At 53.5% G+C, this 19,614-nt stretch overlaps 1 protein-coding gene across 1 annotated transcript in view; it reads right to left on the bottom strand.

Moving 5' to 3' along the window:
* ARHGAP35 (Rho GTPase activating protein 35) overlaps positions 1 to 19,614 on the bottom strand; it is an 87,312-nt gene that overhangs the window by 25,441 nt on the left and 42,257 nt on the right. The window contains exon 3 of the mRNA XM_055146367.1: positions 9,306 to 9,450. Coding sequence (XP_055002342.1) covers positions 9,306 to 9,450 — 145 coding nt within the window. The remainder of the gene's footprint in view (positions 1 to 9,305; positions 9,451 to 19,614) is intronic.

The following is a 19,614-nucleotide window of genomic DNA, read 5'->3' as shown; positions in this document are numbered from 1 at the left end:
CTTATGGGGAGCACCAGAACCCCCAATCCCTTGCAGCGTTAACTCTCAGTCTCACTGATTACTGCCCTTCGGAGACTGGGATGGGTCTGGAACAACTTCGAAGCTGTCACATTCAATAGGCTGAGACTTCATTATGAAAATGGTCTTACTCCTGGGCATACAGACCACGTCCATGGGTGCACACAAAGGCACCGAAACACATAGGCACGGCAGCACCCCTGATGGTAGCCCCAAACTGGACAGCACTCAAATGCCTATGGACAGCAGAGGGAGTGAAGGAACAGGAGGCTATTCGCGTGACAGGCTGACATGTGGCAGGGAGGGTGAACAACAGGAAGCTGTTCATACTGCCAATGCGTGCATTTATGGACTTCGGCATGGGTGACTCGCACACCAAGGCTGAATGAAAGGAGCCACATACACCAACTGTGTGCTTGGACAGTGCCTTTTTAATTTATGGCTTTTAGGCCCCACCCAGTGGTGTCTGGGAGAACCAGGCAGTGCCAGGGATCAAACTTGGACCTCCAACATGCCCAGCTGGAGTGGGAGAGAGAGGACAGCGGGAAAGGTGCTTGCCCAGTTTGACCCCGGCACCAAGAATGGTCCCTGAGCCCCACCAGGAGTGATGCTGAGCACAGCCGGCAGCGGTCTCCAAATCAACAAAAAACAAAACGCAGAGGGCTCAGCCTGTTGAACTACCTCCCTAGCCCCCCAAAACCATGATTTTGATTCTCAATTTGAAGCAAAGAAGAAAATAGGTATTGAGAGTTTAAAGCAAGCCAGGAGACCTGGGGACTCCGGGCGCGGGGGCGCACGGCCTGCCCTGCCGCAGGGAGGGGTGCAACCGCAGTGTCCAGACGCTGCCTAAAAGCCCCAGGCTGCTTCTCTTTTCATGACAAGACCTATAATAGGGCCCAGGCAAGGTTTTTTTTTTTTTTTTTTTGGTTTTTGGGTCACATCCGAGATGCACAGGGGTTATTCCTGGCTCTTCACTCAGGAATTACCCCTGGCAGTGCTCAGGGGACCATATGGGATGCTGGGATTAGAACCCGGGTCGGCTGCGTGCAAGGCAAATGCCCTACCCGCTGTGCTATTGCTCCAGCCCCCCCCCAGCAAGGTTTTTTTTTCTCGTAAAATGTCTCATATTCTGGGTTTCTGATTATTTTCTTTTTATTTATTCTTGTTTTTTGGCCACACTGGCTGTGCACAGGGCTTACTCCTAGCTCTGTGCTCAGGGATCACTCCTGGCAGGCTCCGGGGACCGTGTGGGGTGCTGGGGATGAACCCAGGTCAACTGTATGCGCGGCAAGTGCCCTCCCCCTGTACTATCTTTCTGGCCCCCTCTGGTTATTTTCTCCTAAAAAAGATATAGACAAGCTATTTTTCTGTTTTTTGGGGCCACACCTGGCTGTGCTCAGGGCTCATTCTTTGCTCTGCACTGAGGGAATCATGCCTGGAGGGGCTGGATAGGTGAATGGTGGGATTCTGGGGTGCCTGGGATCAAATACAAGTCAGCCTGTGCAAGGCAAGCACCCCACCCGCTGCACTATCACTCCTGACCCGGGAGGTGAGAGTTCTTACAAAGGGGCACAACACCTCATGTTGTCTGAGCCACAAGTAGAGGTGGTTACTGACCCCTCAAAGGTTTGACTTCCCAGACCTCTCCATGAGAAAGGCACATTTCCCCTCTGGAGTCAGTAATAAAAGCACTGGGTGATACTTCGAGGCCATTAAAAATTCAAGTAACCCCAAATCCTTCTGCAGTCCTTTTATTCTCCAGTCCCCCACATTAAAGAAACTCTATTACAGAATCAACTGCAATTTTTGTCTGTTTGGGCCACACCTGGCGAAGTTCAGGGGTTACTCCTGGCTCTGTGCTCAGGAATTATTCCTGGCAGTGCTTGGGGGGACCTTATGGGATGCTGGGGATGGACCCAGAAGGCAAGTGCCCTCCCCGCTATGTTATCGCTCTGGCCCCTAGACTGAATCTATTTCAAGTGCACGACTGGACAGTGCTGAGCTCTGCAACGGGAGCGCACCTTCACTGCCACTGGACAGACCCTCGTTCTATCAGCCGGAAAAGGCTCCCGTGCTCCTCTGCAATCAAATCCTGCCACTGCAGGCAACCACTGATCTGCTTCCTGTTGCTCCAGATTAGCTTGTGTTTTCCAGAGCTATATATAAATGGAAGTGTAATTGGCCGCCTCTGGTGTCTGGTTTCTATCATTGCCCAGCAGATGAGTGTGAGGCTCTACCACAGCCCTGCACAGCAGCAGCGACGCTATCCAGTGGGTCTGGGCAGGCCAGGCTGTCCCCTCACCCGAGGGTGGCCTCAGGGCTCTGTGAACAGGACTACCTAGTTTTTGCATGAACGCTTCCCTCTCTCGCAGGCAGCTACCAGGAGCGAAATGGTCCGTGTCTGACTTCTTCATGGGCTGCCAAACAGGGTGCTCAAGCGAGCCAGCGGCAGACCAGCACCAGCAGCAGAGGGCAGGGGCTCTGAGCGTTCTGACCAGTGCCTCGTCTCCCCTGGACGCACCAGCTTTCCTTTACTTTAAATGGGGCCACACCCAGCATTCAGGTGGGGCCTGTGGCCTAGGGAAGCCCCTGTCAGCTGCTGGATTTCCCAGTGGTTCCTTCCCTGCATCAATTATGTGCATGTATGGTAAAATGCTCCCCTGAAACCCTCTGGACACGGTGGGGAGGCAACTTCAAGGGCACATAATGGCGGGCACATAGAATATATAGAATTAAAAAAAAAAAAAGACTGCAACGTCTTTTTTTTTTTTTTAGTGGCTTTTTTTGGATCTCACCTGGGAATGCTTAGGGGTTGTACTCAGAAACAACTCTTGGTAGTGCTTGGGAGACCATATGGGATTCAGGGGATCAAAATCAAAAGGGCAAGGCAAATGCCCTCCCCGCTGTACTATCGCTCTTGCCTCGGCAAAGTCATTTTAGATCCATAAATGAATTAGGAGCTTTGTGTCTATGATGATGCGATGCTGGGCATAAAACTTTTTTCACTGACTAGAGGCGAGTCAGGTGAACAGGATCTGTTGCCCAGTGCAGATGTGCCCCCCAAAAACTACACAGAGAACCCCTTCACTGTGGACAGGTGGAAAAGTTTGAAACCAGGTTGCACAGCACCTCTCCCCCCTGCAGAGGGCGAGGGAGCAAGCAGGGTCCCTGCTGCAGTGCTGCCCAGGAAGGTGGCCACCCGGATCTCCCCGAGAGCCAGTGAGGAGCAGATCAATTATTCAGTGCTTCTCTCCTGCCGGGTCTGCTCTTGCTGGACCCCAGACAAGGGCCCGACAATGATAAAGCAGCATGATTTATCCCAACCCATCTGGATGGCCCACCCGGTTTCTGAGGTCGGCAGAACAAGCTCTGGTGAACTAAGCTCACAGTCACCCAGTGCCCAGTGCAATGCCTGGGTCACAGCAGAACATGGGAACCAACATGCTGGCACTGTGATTTCTAATTTGTTTGTGGGGGTTACTTCAAGCAGTGGGGGGGTGGGGGGGAAGGTGCCCTGTAGTGCCGAGACTGTGCTCAGAGCCCCACGCATGCCCAGTCTGTGCTTGGCTCTGGTGCTATCTCCCCTGTCTGACCTAGTCCAGCGACCAATGAATGTAATGAATGCACTGCAGTCCAGGGTGGAAGCCGAGGCCACCTTCTGTCCATATGCAGTGGCTTTGAGCATGGGCTGAGAGGTGCTGGGACTGGCCACAGCGATGATGCGAAGGGCTGTTGGACAAATAAATTGGTGTCATGATAGAGAAGAGGTGGTTAAACATCACAGCAGGAGGGAGGGAGGGAAGGAATAAAGGCACATCCCTGGAGAACAGTGTTTTTAGTTTGGTGCTGACAAGTGTGGCTGCAGGTCTGGGACTGCCTGTCACTGAGCCCCAGTACCCACAGACCTTGCTGAAGCCTGACTCCAACTTGGAGCTGAGATCCTGAGTGCTGTGGCCAGCGTCAGGCACCAAATGCCCAGTCTGGAAACCCTCGGGTGGGGTGGGTTCTCTGGCCAATGCCCAGACTCTGCATGCAAGGTGCCCAGGGTCTAGCCCTGACTTGCAGGACCCCCGAAAATCATCACTGGCAGTGACCCAAAGCATGGTCATTTGTGGCCCAAATACTTCAAAATAGGAAACTGGAGAAAGAAAAAGGTCCTCATCTAGCCAGATCAGCTGTGGGCAGAACTGAAGGTTCTGACTCACTGCTCTGCCGGCGAGCTCTGCCTAGGCTGGCAAGCGCTGCTTCAATGGTGCGGTGCATGCATCATTGCAACAGGAAGGGCCGGTGACTCTACTGCCCTGATGAAGGCCCACATGGACGAGCAACAGAAGAGAAAGCAGCCAAGGCTAGTCTAACTGTGGGACACTGCTGTCCTAGGCCCAAAGAGGGAGCGAGTGAAAATCTCACATGCATTAGCCCAGTAGGCAGAGGGGCTCAGCCGGGTATTGTTCCTGTCACTGGTGCGATTGGGAAGAACTTGCTCCAATTTTGAGTCCCACAGAAGTGGGGGGATTGGAGCAGAAGCTCAGGGGAGTTGAGCTGATCACCACATATGTGGCTATGTGCCACTCAAGCCACTCAGGGAGATCCTCCAACAGCCTTGGTCACTCTGGGCAGCAGCTGTGTTGGCAAGAGGGTGAAGACCCTCTCCTGGGACCTAGATCCCAGGAACTGGCCACTTCCTCGTGTGGAAGGGGCCAGCCACAGGCCCCCTCTGGAACATGCATGGACTTGGTTGCTCTCCTTCACTGGACACTCTCTTCCCTGGACAGAGTCAAATGCAGCGGCCTGGGGGAGGCCTGGAGGCAGAGCACCAGACTTGCAGGCGTGAGGCCTCAAGTTTGATCCCTGGCACCACTCTATCAGCTGGGGCCTGGGATGCCCAGTGACACAACCAAGTGTGGCAATGCCACACCCTGTGTGCGCGCCCTAGATGCAGCAACGCTAAAGGGGTACAAGAGGTCCAGACCATGGCCCGGTATCCACACCGTGACAGAGCCCATACAACCTCATGCTCTGAAACAGCAGGGGGAGGGGTGGAGAAGGGCCTCCTGGCACTAGTGGAGGAAGCGGGCACTCTGGGGGCGAGTGTGGTGTCAGCACTGGATGGGGATAGGAACTATGGCAGTGCTGGAAATCATAAACCATGTACCTTGATAAAAATGGGGGTGAAAACAGAGTGGGAGCAGTACTAGCAGGAGAATCATTCAATAATTGATGATTGTCACTACCGGGAGTTGGGGTAACCCAGAATGCGCCCCATGTGGTGCTTGTCATCAGAATGACAGACACGACGCCCCCTCCTGTCTGTGCTGTGGCTGCAGCACCCACACGCGGGTGATGTGCACAGCGCAGGGAATCCCACCTGAGGCTTCAAGACTGCAAGGCAGGAAGGAACTTTGCCACTGAGTCACCTCCGGGGGACCGGAAAATGCCTTTCTGAGGCAATAAGCTTGCTCTGGTGGCCCCAGCACTTAATGGCCATGCCGCCCACTCCCTCCGCCTGGCCGGCCTTCAGTGCTGCCTCTCTGGCTGTGCATGGTAGCTGGGCAGGGGCGTGATCCCACAGCACAAAACGAGAGGATGCGGGAGTGCTGGTCTACCCCACTGGCAGCTCCTGGCACCACCCTGGCAAGGGCTGGTGCTGGATTTCGTGAATCAGGACAAGTGTAGGCTGACTGTCCCACGGGGACCTAGCGCAGCTCAAGTCCCAACCACAGGAGTGGGCTGTGCAGACCAGTCCCCTCCCACGTTTCTGCTCCTACTTGCTCTGATGGGCTGCAGGACTAGCATGGAGACACCCGGTCACAGAGACCTGCCCCAGGTTCGAGTGGGACCCGAGCAGGAGCAGGGAGCAGCACAGAACCCCCAGTTCGTTCACTCACCTGATCACCCCACAGTCCCTCTTCCCATTTCCCACTGCCCTGTGGGTTAGCCCTCAGCTCAGACAGGAGTCAAGATGAAGCAGTTTGGCTGACGTCAGGGGGCTGAAGATGAAGGATGGGTACAGAGAGCACCACACCAAGGACAAGACTCACAGAGAGCTGATAGTGACAGGTGACAATGGAGCAACAGCCACTGTGCTGCCAGTCAGAAGTGGGTTCTAGAACTTGAAACCATTAGGTTCGGAAACCAATGACATCTCAATCGAGAGACTGAAAGAATACGGAGAAATGAAACTTCAAAAGGGACCAGGGGACAGCACAGAGTTAAGGCAAGTACTTGGTTCCCACACGACCGATGCAGTTTTGATTCCCAGCACCCCACATGGCCCCCCTGAGCCCTGCCAGGAGTAAACCCTGAGCACTTCCAGGCATGCTCAAACAAGAGGTGACAATGTGCTGGAGCTTGAGACTCAACAGCAAATATTCCTGGACCCTAAACTGTCTTCTGCAATAAGGGATGTGGCCGGGGACAGCTGGAAAAGCGAGCCCCTACCATAGGCAGGTCACCACAAGAGGGAAGCTGCTACCCTGAGGCTGATAAAGCCACCCAGGAAGGGAGTGCTTAGAAAAACCAGACTACTTTAGATAAGTCCAATGGCTTCACAGCAGCAACTGGAATACATTTCAGAAAAGAAGATACAAAGTACTGAGGAGGTTCAAAACGGGAGAGAGAAAAACCATCATTCAGTAAAAAACTTAACTCCAGCGGTATCATCCCATTTGAAATTTTTAGACTTCCTGGAACGTATGGCCAGTGACATCTCAAACTCTACAACACCGATAAACCAGGAGTAGCACACCAGATTGGATGGAATGTAATGTAGAAGGCAACCGATCTCCATTCACGAACATAAACACAGAAGGCTTAACCTGTAGCAACATCTTAGTAATCTCTTCTACAAAGACTTAATGGTTTCATGGTGAGATACAACAATCTTCACTAACTTTCTTCTAAGGAAACTTTTGATCTTTTTTTTTTTTTTTTTTTTTTGCTTTTTGGGTCACACCCAGCGATGCTCAGGGGTTACTCCTGGCTTTGCACTCAGGAATTACTCCTGGCAGTGCTTGGGGGACCATATGGGATGCCGGGGATCGAACCCGGGTCGGCCGCGTGCAAGGCAAACGCCCTACCCGCTGTGCTATCGCTCCGGCCCCAACTTTTGATCATTCTGTTAGCAAACTATTGGTAACAAGCAATATATAATAAATTATTGGGGGCTGCTATGGGGATAGGCTTAAGAGCTGGTTAGGAAAATTGGAGACAATGGTAGAGGGAAGGTGTAACGGTGATGGATTGGTGTTAAAATATTGAATGCCTGTAAAAATCATCATGAACAACTTTGTAAATCACAATGTTTATAACATGTAAGGAAAATAAAATTTAAAAAAGTTTTGTTGGAATAAGTAATATAAATTTGTTATATGTCAAAGGGGGCAGGTTGGGCTTAGGAGGGAAATTGGGGATATTAGTGGAGGGAAGGTCATACTGGTGGTGTTGGAAGACTAAATGCTTGAAACAACTGTATAATGAACAACTTTGTAAATAGGTGTTTTAATAAAAATTAATTAAAAAAAGAAAAAACAGAGGGGGAAGTACAGCCTTCCCCAAAGCTTGATCTCTTAGGTATCCTTTCCCCTCCTCAAAGAACACAAACTATTTTTGTGTGTGGGGGTGGAGGGCAACAAGCCAGGCCAGGGGGGTCCTTCCTCGGCAGCCTTCTTGTGTCTACTCCCAGATGCTAGACTGCACCATCCAAAACCAAGCTCCAAAGACGGGCACTAAAAAGGTTTTGGGAACCACCCCCCAACCAGCACTGCTTTGACAAGGCCGGTGGTCGCCAGGATTTGGCCTGGACAGCTACAGAGGAAAGCTCATGACTCAGGGCACCCCCACAGGACACTCTGTCATCACTGCCCAGCAGAAAGGGCACAACTACTGACCCCTGCCTTGGCTTCAGATGGGCTACATCGACATTCTTTTGGTTTTGTGGTTTTATTTTTATTTATTTATTTATTATCTTTTAAAAAAAAAATTTATTATATCACCATGTGGAAAGTTACAAAGTTTTCAGGTTTATGTCTCAGTTATACAATATTCAAACACCATCCCTTCACCAGTGCCCATATTCCACCACCAAAATCCCCAGTATACCCCCCGCCACAGCGCCCCCCAACTGTATAACTGATGAATTTCACTTCATTTTCTCTCTAATTTTTTTTTTTTTTTTGGCTTTTTGGGTCACACCCGGTGATGCTCAGGGGTTACTCCTGGCTCATGCACTCAGGAATTACTCCTGGCGGTGCTCAGGGGACTATATGAGATGCTGGGAATCGAACCTGGGTCGGCCGTGTGCAAGGCAAACACCCTACCTGCTGTGCTATTGTTCCAGCCCCTATTTTTATTTATTTTTGTGGGGGTGCTTTTGGGCCATTTCCAGCCAAGCTCAGGGGCTACTCTCTGTGTGGTGCATGGAGGCAATGCCGGGGACCATGTGATGCTGGGGACCCCGATCGGGTGGGCCTCTGGCACGAAGAGAAAGTGCTGGGACTCCCTGGGTTCTCTCCTGGGCCTGGGTAAGCCCATCTTCCTGAGCTCAACTATTAATGCTTAAGAATGCACGTGCGTCCTGAGACCACCTCTCTTCAAAGCCCCAGCTTGGAGAGATTCCAGGAGAAAGAAAGGGTGAAAATGGGAGTTCATGGAGATTCACAAGGCCACAGAGACATACGGGAGCTGCAGATGACACAGGTGACACAGAGCTGTGAATAAACACACGTCAAATGCTTCCACTTGGGGTGGGACAGATCCACAGAGGTTAGGGCTGAGGCATTTGCCTTGCACGGTCTACTCCAGTGTCGGCCCCAGCATGGCACATCAGCCCCTAAGCACAGAGCCCAGGGCAGCTCCCAAGCACTACAAGGTGAGGCCTATCTGCTCCTGCCTCTGCATGCAGGTTTCATAAAGTCTAAGGGCAGGTACCAGAGCAATAGAACAGCTGGGAGGGCATCCACCTCGCATAGGGCCAACCCAGGTTCGATCCCTGGCATCCTATGGGGTTCCTAGAGCCCCACCAGGGTGTGATCCCTGAGTGTGGTTGCATATTAGTTACTCAAAAAAGGAAAAAAAAATTCTGAGAGCAGTATACACAGACATCACCCCCACCATGTCACGGACTAACCATCAGCTGCTACCTGACGAGAAGGTCTGAGCGTTCCTATCTATCACTGCCCACAGGGTGCCCAGGTCATTGGCCCTAGACACACAGTGACACAGAGGACAGTTAGCACCCACGATGCCGTTGGCCAATGGGCTCCCTGGCAGACGGCAAACCCTCTTACCTGTGGCCTCAATGTACTCGATACATCTCTCGATGAAGACAGGGATGGGCTTTTCCGGAGTCACCACAGTGGTCAAGGGCACTCCAAAATAGTTGCTCTCCCAGGTCGCCTTTGTGATGGATGGCCGAGGTTTAGGCTTTGGTTTCTGTCCAGGAGAGAAACGAAAGCATGAAAAGAGTCAGTATCAACACATGCCAACTTCAGGGTCAGCACAGCCCAGTCCTGAAGATGTAGGGGCTGCCGCAAAGATCCCAGCGGGGCAGGGATGCACATGTAGCCAGAGCTGCTTTCATTCACTTGGTACTTCGGAGTCTCTGAACATCACAGGACACCGGCAACTTGCCACAGAGTCACACGTCGACTGCTTAGGAGAACAAAGGTGTTTATAAGAAGCCAGCCATGTTTATCTAATAACAGGGAGATGACTATCCACATCCTTGATCAGGGCGCAAGGGGGCAAACAGGAAGTTTTCCAAACATCCCCTTTGGATAAGAGATGATGTACATAAGAGATGGCCGCGCAATTCAGAGAGATAAAAGGTGAAGTGGCAATGGATGGCTTCCGCTTGGCGGAGGAGAGTGTCCGCACGCTGTAAGGGCCGAGGGCCCCGGGTGACACCCGCGAGGCCGGGCTAGCTGCCCAGGTTTCCCCCTTAGAAAGGGCAGAACTAAGGAATCGAACATGACAGCTGAGAGAGTTCTTTGTTTCTCCATCCCCGTCACTCCCTGCACCACACAGTACTGGAAACTGCAGCCCTGGGGTTTACTATACACCCAGCAAGTCTCAAGTCAGAAACTGCTGCCAACCTCTCAACATCACCAGCTAAAAAGGAAAATGTCCCCGGTGCCTGCAGGACACAACTAGTGAGTAACCAATGCTGGGCTTCAAAAATTCACGAGGTCTGTCTCATAACTATTCTTGAGACATTTTGCCCTAGAATTATTCATTTTTGGATTTATGTCTTAAAAGATTCTCAAAGGTGGGCTGTTGAGATAGCACAGCAGGGAGAGCACTTGCCTTGCATGTGGCTGACCTGAGTTCAATCCCTGATATGGTCCCCTGAACATCACTGGAGTAATTCCTGAGTTGCAGAGCCAGGAAGTAAGCACTTAGCACTACCGGGTGTACCCTCCCTACTCCCAAATGAAAACAAAGATGCTCAAGGGTCAGAGAGAAACCTCAGTGGGAGTGTAGGCTTTGCACCTGGGAAGTTGGGGTTCCATCCCTGGCAGCACTAGTCCCCTGTCCACTGCCTGGAGCAACCCAGGAGTACTGTGCCAGGAGCAGCCCCAGCACTCCTGGATGTGGCTCTAAAACAAACAAAAGTAACTGGCAAATTTCCTAAAGTCACAAAACACTATGCTTGACCTTTTTTTTAAAATATATACTGAGGGGGCTGGAGCAACAAGATAGCGGATAGGGCGTTTGCCTTACATGCAGCCAACCCGGGTTCGATTCCCAGCATCCCAAATGGTCTCCCTGGAGTAATTCCTGAGTGCAGAGCCAGGAGTAACCCCTGTGTATCACTGGGTGTGACCCAAAAAGAAAAAAAAATACTGAAGAGGAGGCTTGTTTATATAGGACCAAGGTATAGGGACCCAGATGTGAGCAACACCTTCTCATTCCCAAGGGTCTGAGGCAGATAAAGTGCAGTTTCCCAAGGATGCCAAAAGCCTATAGGGTTGGAAGTATTTAGGGATCCTTGTATAAGAGCCTCAGAAGAGGGCAACTAACGAGCTGCCAGGACGGCCGCTTTCCTTCCTTACCCTGCTCATCCTCAGACCTTTGGGCACCTCTGTAGATGAACAAATCACTTCCTGTTTAGTCTGAGGCTCTATGAGAACTTCCTGTGAAACACATGGGGGGTGGGGATGGGAGGCACAACCCAGCTGAGATGAAAATATCCATGAGAGAAGGAAGGAAGAGGCCCATTCTGGGTGACTGGAGGGAATCACCTAGACATAAAGCCAGCAAGGCCTCGTGTAGCCTGCTCCGTGACTCAGTGGCGGGCTGGGAGCCTGTCTCGCTCTGTTCAAACCATCGGCTCTGCAGACAGGTGCAGAAATGAGAGGGAGACATTCACAAAGGCTGCGTCTCTGTATGGAACTATGGCATTCAGACCGGTGCCCTCCTCATAGCTTCTTAGGTGTAGTAAGACACGCCAAGCAGCAACTTTGAAATCTGACAAATTCTGTGCCTCAGCCCCTTAGTCATGAGGCAGCGGCCATGAGGGTGTGATGCTTGGGCCAATGAGGCACGGCTCAGCCCCCGGCCCCCATTGGGCTCCTCGAGTATAAATGCCACTGAAGGAAGACTTGGGCTGAATGTTCATGTAGCTCGACACGGTGCTGTGGAGAACGATGAGGCAACTGGCATGCTCTTTACAAAAACAAAAAGGCCACAAGGGCCGGGGAGCTGGCTCAAAGGGCTGGAGCACACAGGGCCCTGGGGAGCCCAGCACAGCAGGGAGCAGCTCCCAAGTGATGCCCAAACAAAAGAAATGCCATATGAGGTGGCGGTGGGGGGGGCCGATATAGCTCAGGGGCTAAAAGCACCTGTCTTGTGAGCATGAGACCACGGTTTTGATCCCCAGTGCCACCTGCATCCACACAATCCTGGTGGTCCTGCTACGTGGTATGCCCAGGATTCTGGCTGATGGTCTGCTGGTGTGGATAAACACCCTGACGAGAATGCATGCCTGGCAAACTCTCAATCCGAATGTGCAGAAGCACAACCAAGCGAGAGCCCCCTCACCTGCCCCCGAGATGCAGCCTGATATACAACCTAGAGCCAGGGATTCATGGGGCTCGCCATGCCCTTGGAATGCTGGCTGAGGCATCTAAATATCCAGAGACCACCTGGACCCAAGCCTGTGGAAACTGAGAGACAGCAGCACAGCGCCCAGCCTGACAAAGCAAGACCCGGAGGAAACTAGAACCCGGAGCATCAGGGAAGTGACTTGTAACCGCTTCAGAGCCTCTAGTGAGGGACAGGCTGTACCACCCATCAGCATGCAACTGTGAGCTATGGGCTGGAAACCGCCGCCTCCACCACTCCCGAAGGCCAAGCTCCGGCCTCCTTTCCTCACAGATACTTCCCCACTCTTGATTCACAAATCTGGCAGTTCGAGCACCAACAGCCCCCCTTTTCAAATTTTTGGGACATATCTGGCAGTGTTCAGGGCTTATTCCTGGCTCTGTGCTCATGGATCACTCCTAGCAGGGCTCAGGAGACCCTATGGGGTGCTGGGGTTTGAACCCGGGTCAGCTGTATATAAGGCAAGTGCCCTCCCCGCTGTGCTATTGATCTGACCCAGAGTCCCCTTTCACAGATGGAGAAGCTGAGTCCTGGAGCATGTCAACCAGCTGCCCACTGTTCGGTCCTTCTGATGGTGAGCCCAGGCTGGCGCGGACAGCACAGCTGCAGGTGGTGAGGCTACATCACTCCCCCAGGTAGCAAAGCTCCCTCGTGGAAAGTCATGGGTCAGTGCACACTGCCCCAAGTTCCCCTGGAGTGGCCCTGTCCAACGTCTCCTCTCTGAGTTTAGACACGGGCTACCCATTAGGGAGTCTCAGGGGCCAGGACAGCACCCAAGGTGGGACCCCAGCACAAGACAGCAGGACACCTTCCCTGGGGGTCCCCAGCACCACTGGGCACGCTGTCTACCACATCACCTCCAAAACCACAATGAAGCATGGAGCCAGAGGGGACCCCGGCCTGAGAACGAGCCACATATGTGGGCTTCAAAGCTTCAGGTCCCCTTGGGTGGGGACAATCACTAGGAGTGGCCCTAGGTCTGTGCCATCACCCAGGAGCAAGGTGAGGGCTCTCTGTGCCACAGCACATCTGAGAACCCACAGCGTGGCACCAGGCAGTCCAGACAGGAACTCTCACTCTGTCCCTCCCATGGCCACCTCCACGATGAAACGCTTCTGACACTTAAAAGGGAAAGAGGAGAAAGAAGAGGGCTGTCACCCTCATCCTCACGTTGGCCTCTGTGGATCCCACTCTAACAAGTCACAGCCCTCTGCTCTGGCCCTCTCCTTTGGAAATGTACCTGGACCCACCCCGACCCATGTGGCCAAGAAAACAAAGACACAGGCCAGTGTTCCAGGCCAGGGCTGTACTGCGGAAGCGCTCTGACGGGCAGCGCCTCTGGTCTCGGGGCAAGGAGAGGACAAATACAGGGGAAACCCCCAACCTTAGCAGAGGAGGAAGAGACAGTTTGGGCGTGGGGCCTAGAAGGCCAGTCTACAGCCCCCTCCGTACCAGTGTGCAAGAAACAGGTGAAAACGGCAGCGAAAGGAGGGTCTTCCCAGCAGCCCCCTTGACAAGAAGGCGCCAGAGCCTGGTGAACAGAGGGCAGATGGGCGGGCAAAGAACATTAAGCACAGCCACGGCTGTATGTGTGGTGTGGGGGCTGAGGTGTGCATACCAACAGTACTGTATCACAGGTGCTGACACAATGAGGAGGGCCTGAGACAGTACAGGGGAAGGCACTACTGTGTGTACCCCAATTCCATCCCAGCACCCCATATAGTATCCCAGGGGTACCCCAGCCCCCTCTGCCATGGTATGAGCTGTAAGTATAGAAGTAACACACACGTGAACCTCTTCCTATTGGGAAGTTTCTGGAGGGTAGAATCTTGGCATTCTTCCTTTTTTATTATTGTTTTGTTTTGTTTTGGGGCCACAAATGGAAGTGCTCAGGGCTTACTCCTTGCTCCGCACTGGGAGATCACTCCTGGTGGGGCTTAGGGGATCACATAGGGTTACAGGGATCAATCCCAGAAAAGCAATAAGTGTGGCGAATGCCTTACCTGCTGTACTATCTCTCTGGCTGCACTGGCATTTTTTTTCTTTTAGTCTCAAGAATCCCACTACCTGATCACATAGCAAAGTAGTCAGAGTTAACACTAGGACCAAAACTGTCTCCTGCCCGCAATGACCTTAGAAGCAAATGAACATGAGAAGAATAGCTGCCACAAAAGGGAGGTGATGGGGCCGGCCGGCAGGCAAGGGAGCGTCTGAGCCACCCTTTCTGGGTGAAACATATCCTGGCTCCTGTAGAAAAGAAAGAAAGTGCTGCCCCACTGTCCGCTGCCAATCTTCTCTCTGGGCTCCACACACATCCTTACTTCTGCAGATTTTAGTGGGAAAATACAGGTGACTGGAGCCGGCCCATTGGCCAGTTCAGGAGCAGGAGCGGCACTCGGGCGGAGAGGCCCTGGCCTGTGCACCCCACAGCATTGTCACTGCTGTCTGCCTGCAAAGGGACCTCACAATTCCCAGCAGAGCTTCAACAGGATCCTTCCATAAATTACCCACTCACACCCCAAAATGTCTTTTTATGGGGGTGCGGGAGTGCTGGGGGCCACACAAGCAGTGCTCAGAGGCTATTCCTGGCTCTATGCCCAGGCGTGACCCCTGACCCCAGGGGACCACACATAGATTCTGCAAGCAGAGCAAGTGCCTTCCCACCGGTCCTGTCTCTCTGGCCAACCCCTGCCCCCGGCCAAATATTCTGGTTTGAGTGGTGCCCCCCCCCATTCTCCTTCTGCAGAAACAACGTCTGGGAGTGAGAGAAAACTCGAGGGGAAGGCCACTACGACTGCCACGTCTATGGGCACCCTTCCCGGCTGGCACGGCGGGAAAACACAGGCAGGCCCCCAGCCCCATGGAATGGGCAGAAGCACGGCAATGGGGCTGCCCCTTCAGCCTTTGGCCAGGCAGAGGGGGCTCAGCCTGATGGCAGGTTGGGGCGCTCTGTACCACCCCTCAGCTTGACTAGAAGAGCAGGGAGACCTCAGTCCCTAATGGGGGCACTTGAGTATCGCTGGTGGGGGAGGGCAAGACATTGAACACTGTGTGTGTGTGGGGGGGGGGGTGTGTGCTGATGTCATTTTCTTTCTTCTCTTGCTGTTTTACAAGAACAGGTGTGCTGTAAGTCAAGGCCAAGAGGCAAAGATAGTCTATTTTCTGAACACACTGCAGCATTTTTCTGGGCCTGAAATAAACTGGGAAATGAATGGCGCCAGCTCGGAACTGCTTCTTGGGGCCACAGTTGCTCGCAGGCCTTTTTTGTCCTCTATGCTGGGAGACGCTCAGACCAGACACAGACAGCACCATGCTGCTGTGAGGGGCAGCGTGTGTGCGGAGACAACCAGAGCCTGAGCCCTTTGTCTGAAGGGGACAGTGACGCAATGGAGCAGCCCCAGCACATGGGGCTCCCCCAGGGACCAGAGCTGAGGAGCCTCAGTGCCTCCGTGTGGGGACCAGGCTGGGCAGGGCGCCCCCGCCCGCTGAGTCACGAGTGCCTGGGCTCCAAAACCAGGATGGAGAAAAACCTTCCAGGGGCGGGAGGGAGAGTAGGGTAAGCTCCTTCCCTGCACGCAGCTACCCTGAGTCTGGTCCCCCGGCTCACAGAGAATCCCCTGAACCCCACCAGGAGTGATCTCTGAGTACAACCAGGTGTGGCCCCAAAACTCGAACCCCACATCATTCAGGTTGGGAAGAGAACCAGAGGAATGCCTGCAGTAAGAATGTCTGAAGTGGGGGGTGGGGGACACCCCATAAGGGCTGCAGGGGCCTGTGTGGTCTGGGGGCCCTGCACCCCGCCACTCGGCACTCTGGATGCATCGTGTCTTGTTGAGCCCTAACTCAACGCTGCTGTCTCTGAGGCACCCCCCAGGCACCTCGCAGCCTTTGCCTGCCTCCCCCTTCAAGCCCCAGACTTAGCTTCCCCACTGTGGCCAGCTTGGTTTCAGGTGGAAGCTCTGAATTACTTGGCACCTGCTTTCTGCACTCTAGTAACATTGCAAAATGCACTCAAGTGTAGGCTCCAAACCTCCCACCCCCGCCGTGGCCAAGCACACAAGTGCCCATGAGATGCCAACACTGACTGGAACGAGCCACCTGCAGAGAATAGACGACCTGCAGAGAATAGCTCTGGGGCCAAAGATTTTTTTAAAAAACTTTTGGGAGCCGGAGCACAGCAGGGAGGGTGCTTGCTTTGCACACGGCCAACCCGGGTTCGATCCTCGATATCCCAGAGTGTCCCACGAAGTCCTTCCTGCAGAGCCAGGAACAAGCCCCAAGCACTGCTGGGTGTGACCAACTTACATAAATAAATGATGAAAGAACATTTTTTGGTCACTTGCACCCCAGCACATGTCTGAGGGCTCTCTCGCCTGCAGCACCCAGGATGTCACAGAGCTCTACAAAGTGCGCCCCCTTTCCCCAGCTGGTTTTTATTCACACCAGGAACCCTAACTCCGTCCTTGGCCTCACAAAATGAGAGCTGTGTCCCACACAAAGCCACAACAACCAGCCAATTCACAGGCTCCAATGAAATAAGCCGATTCACAAACTGTCAAACTGGTTACTGGGCTTCTCAGAGGCCGAACAATGCATGATTGAATTGGTTTGTTTTTCAATAGGTTGTCTTGTCATGCGGTAGCTGCTGCGAGTGAAAGATTTTCTTTATTGTTCTGTTGTGTGTGTGTGTTTTCACAGAAAAATACGAGCACATCAGGCAGAAGGCTAAAGAGCCAAGAAAGGTCTTTAAAAGTCCCTGGTGGAACCTGCTCCGTTTGCAGATTCGAGCTGGTCCTATAGGCACCTTTTGTGGAGCGAGTCTCCCCGGCCTGCTTCTTGGCTTTCGCCTTGGACCCTGCTGGTCCTGATCTCATCTCTGCAAACTCACAGCACCCGGGGACAGGGACCACGTATGTGCCGCGGCGACTCCCGATGGACAAAGCGGCCATTCAGGACCCTGCTCCAGCGTGAGCGCTACTGCGAGTCTCATTCACTGAGTGCGGAAGGCACCCACGATGAGGGCGGGTTGCTCAATGGCTCAGCTGGGAAGAGGCCCCAGTGAGAACCCGCTCACAGGCTGCACTTTCATGCGCGGGAATGAAAGCCACCCCTCACTCCCAGCCCCACTTGGACAGCAGAGAGCCGCGCTGGCACGGAAACCACGGGCGCGGGGCAACTCCTCTCTGTCCCCACCCCACGGGGACCCGGAGCAGAGCTGCCCTTGTCGCTGTGAGGGCTGTTGCTAGGGTAAGTGCTGAGAAAATGGCCCAGCGACACCCAGGATGGAATGGAACAAAGGGCAGGGCTATCAGGATCCTTTCCTGAGAGCAGCCCCGGCCACTTTTCTCCTCCCCGAGAGCAAGGCACCTGTTCCCACCCTCAGGCCTCACAGATCCTTGTGCCCTCCCTCATTCTAGTCACTCCACCTGCTCCCACACGCAGAGGGTCTGGGAGGGGCACGCCAGCTCCCTCCTTTGCCACCAGCACTGTGGAGAGCAGCGGACACATCAAGATTCTGGGGTCTCACCTCCTGGCCGTGACCACTGAGCCTCTTCACCATCACGGTCCACCCGGGCAGGCGAACCCCTGAGTGCCCGGTGTGGTGGGGGTGAGCAGAGTTGTGCCAGGTCCCTGGTGGGGGTCTGCCAAGTCGAAGGTACTCAATGTGCCCCCCGAGGCCTGACGGAAACAGCTTTGGAGTGCTGCTCGAAACCACAGGCCAAACCCCCCACATGGGGCTGGCCGAGCACTACTGAGCCCACGGCACTGTTCCAGTGAAACAAGTGTCAGGGTGCTGGAGCAATAGCACAGTGGGTAAGGCATTTGCCTTGCACGCAGCCGACCGGGGTTCGATTCCCAGCATCCCATATAGTGCCCCGAGCACCGCCAGGAGTAATTCCTGAGTGCAGAGCCAGGAGTAACCCCTGTGCATCGCCGAGTGTGACCCAAAAAGCAAAAAAAAAAAACCAAAACAAAACAAAAAACAAAAAAACAAAGCAACAAACAAGTGTCAGTCTGCGCCCGAAACGGCAGTGATTTCCACTGTGCGACTTACTCACACCTGCCAGGCTGCTGCTCTTGGGCTCTAAGGATCATTTTCATCTAAGGTACAGAGGGTGGCCCAGCCACGGCAAGACTGGGAGCTGAAGGTGACCTACAAGCTGAGCTCAAGGCTCACTCTGCCGTTCCTGCAGAGCGCGCAGCCGGTGTGCTTTAAAGCATGCTTGTTTGAGGTGTCCCCAAAGCACTATTTTCACCCAATGTTCGACATAGCTGGAGAAAGATCTTTCTCATTCAGTGTGCTGGGAGAATCTCTACTCCCGACCCCCCAGAGTCAGAAGACTGCAGCCCCTGGAGAACTGTTCTGACAGCTCTGCACGGGGAATGGAGAGGGAGAGAACAAAGTCACACAACGTTTGAGATGTTTGCATGCAGCGTGATTCTCCAGGAGAGCGGGGGAAACCCGAGGCGGCAGGAAGGCTGCACTAAGGCTACCAAACCAAGGGCAGTTTTCACACACCTGCTGCTCCCCACATCTGGGACAGCCAAAACCCACCTAAAGTTGAAAGAACCGGGAAAGGAAAATCCACCCCGGGAAATTTCCCAGAGGCCTCACCTGTGAGGCATGGCAGGGGAGGGGAACACTGCCTAGGACACACCACTGCCTTGGCCTCTCTGACACTGCATAGGTAAGAATGTTCTGGAAGCTCCTGCATGCTACTAGGGAACACAGAGCAGCTATGTCTTTCTGGAAAGGGTCCTGCAGCACAACTCTTGGTTTTTAAGGGCCACAGACTAGCATCCAGGTGACAGCGTAGAACAGCCTGCACTCAAGAGCCCTCTGACCAGGCACTCTGGGGTCACCATCCCCCCCACCCTCCCTGTGCTACTTTCAGCTGAGTGGCCACCATGGGATTGGGCACTGTTCTCTCATCCCGAGGCCCTTCTCTGCAAGTCTCTCCCCTGATTCTGGAAGGAAGGGGAGACCTTTTCTGTCATCAGATCCAAGTCCCAGGGGCCAGGGCACTCTGCCCTGCCCACTGCATTCCCCCATCTAGCCCAGACTTCGGCAGCTGTGATGCTGGGGACATTGGCTCACTGCCTGTCACTTAGGATGCATCTGATCTCCTGCTCCCATAGGAAGCGGAAATGCCCAGTGTCACCTAAGGCAACTCGCTGAGAACTATGGAGCTGGACATCACACAGTGTGTCACAAACATGGCGCAGAGTCCTTGCTCCCAGGAACACAGATCTCATTCTGCATCTGAGTACCTAAAGACACTTCACTGATCTGTCTGTGCAAATCAAACAATTGTGCAACTTCTCACCGAAAATGCAGTCACCTTTACAGACCAGCCAGGAATAGCCGGACACAGGTGCATCTGCGGGGGAATGGCTGCTGGGCAGCATGGAGACTGGCACATGCGCTTCTGGATCCTGTGTTTTCTGTGTTGGTGTTTGTTTCATTCTTTTCCTATAGTGCTGGGAGGT

The sequence above is a fragment of the Sorex araneus genome, chromosome 8 (genome assembly GCF_027595985.1).
Source record: "Sorex araneus isolate mSorAra2 chromosome 8, mSorAra2.pri, whole genome shotgun sequence".
Taxonomy (NCBI): domain Eukaryota; kingdom Metazoa; phylum Chordata; class Mammalia; order Eulipotyphla; family Soricidae; genus Sorex; species Sorex araneus.
This window is presented reverse-complemented; position numbering and strand designations above follow the sequence as displayed.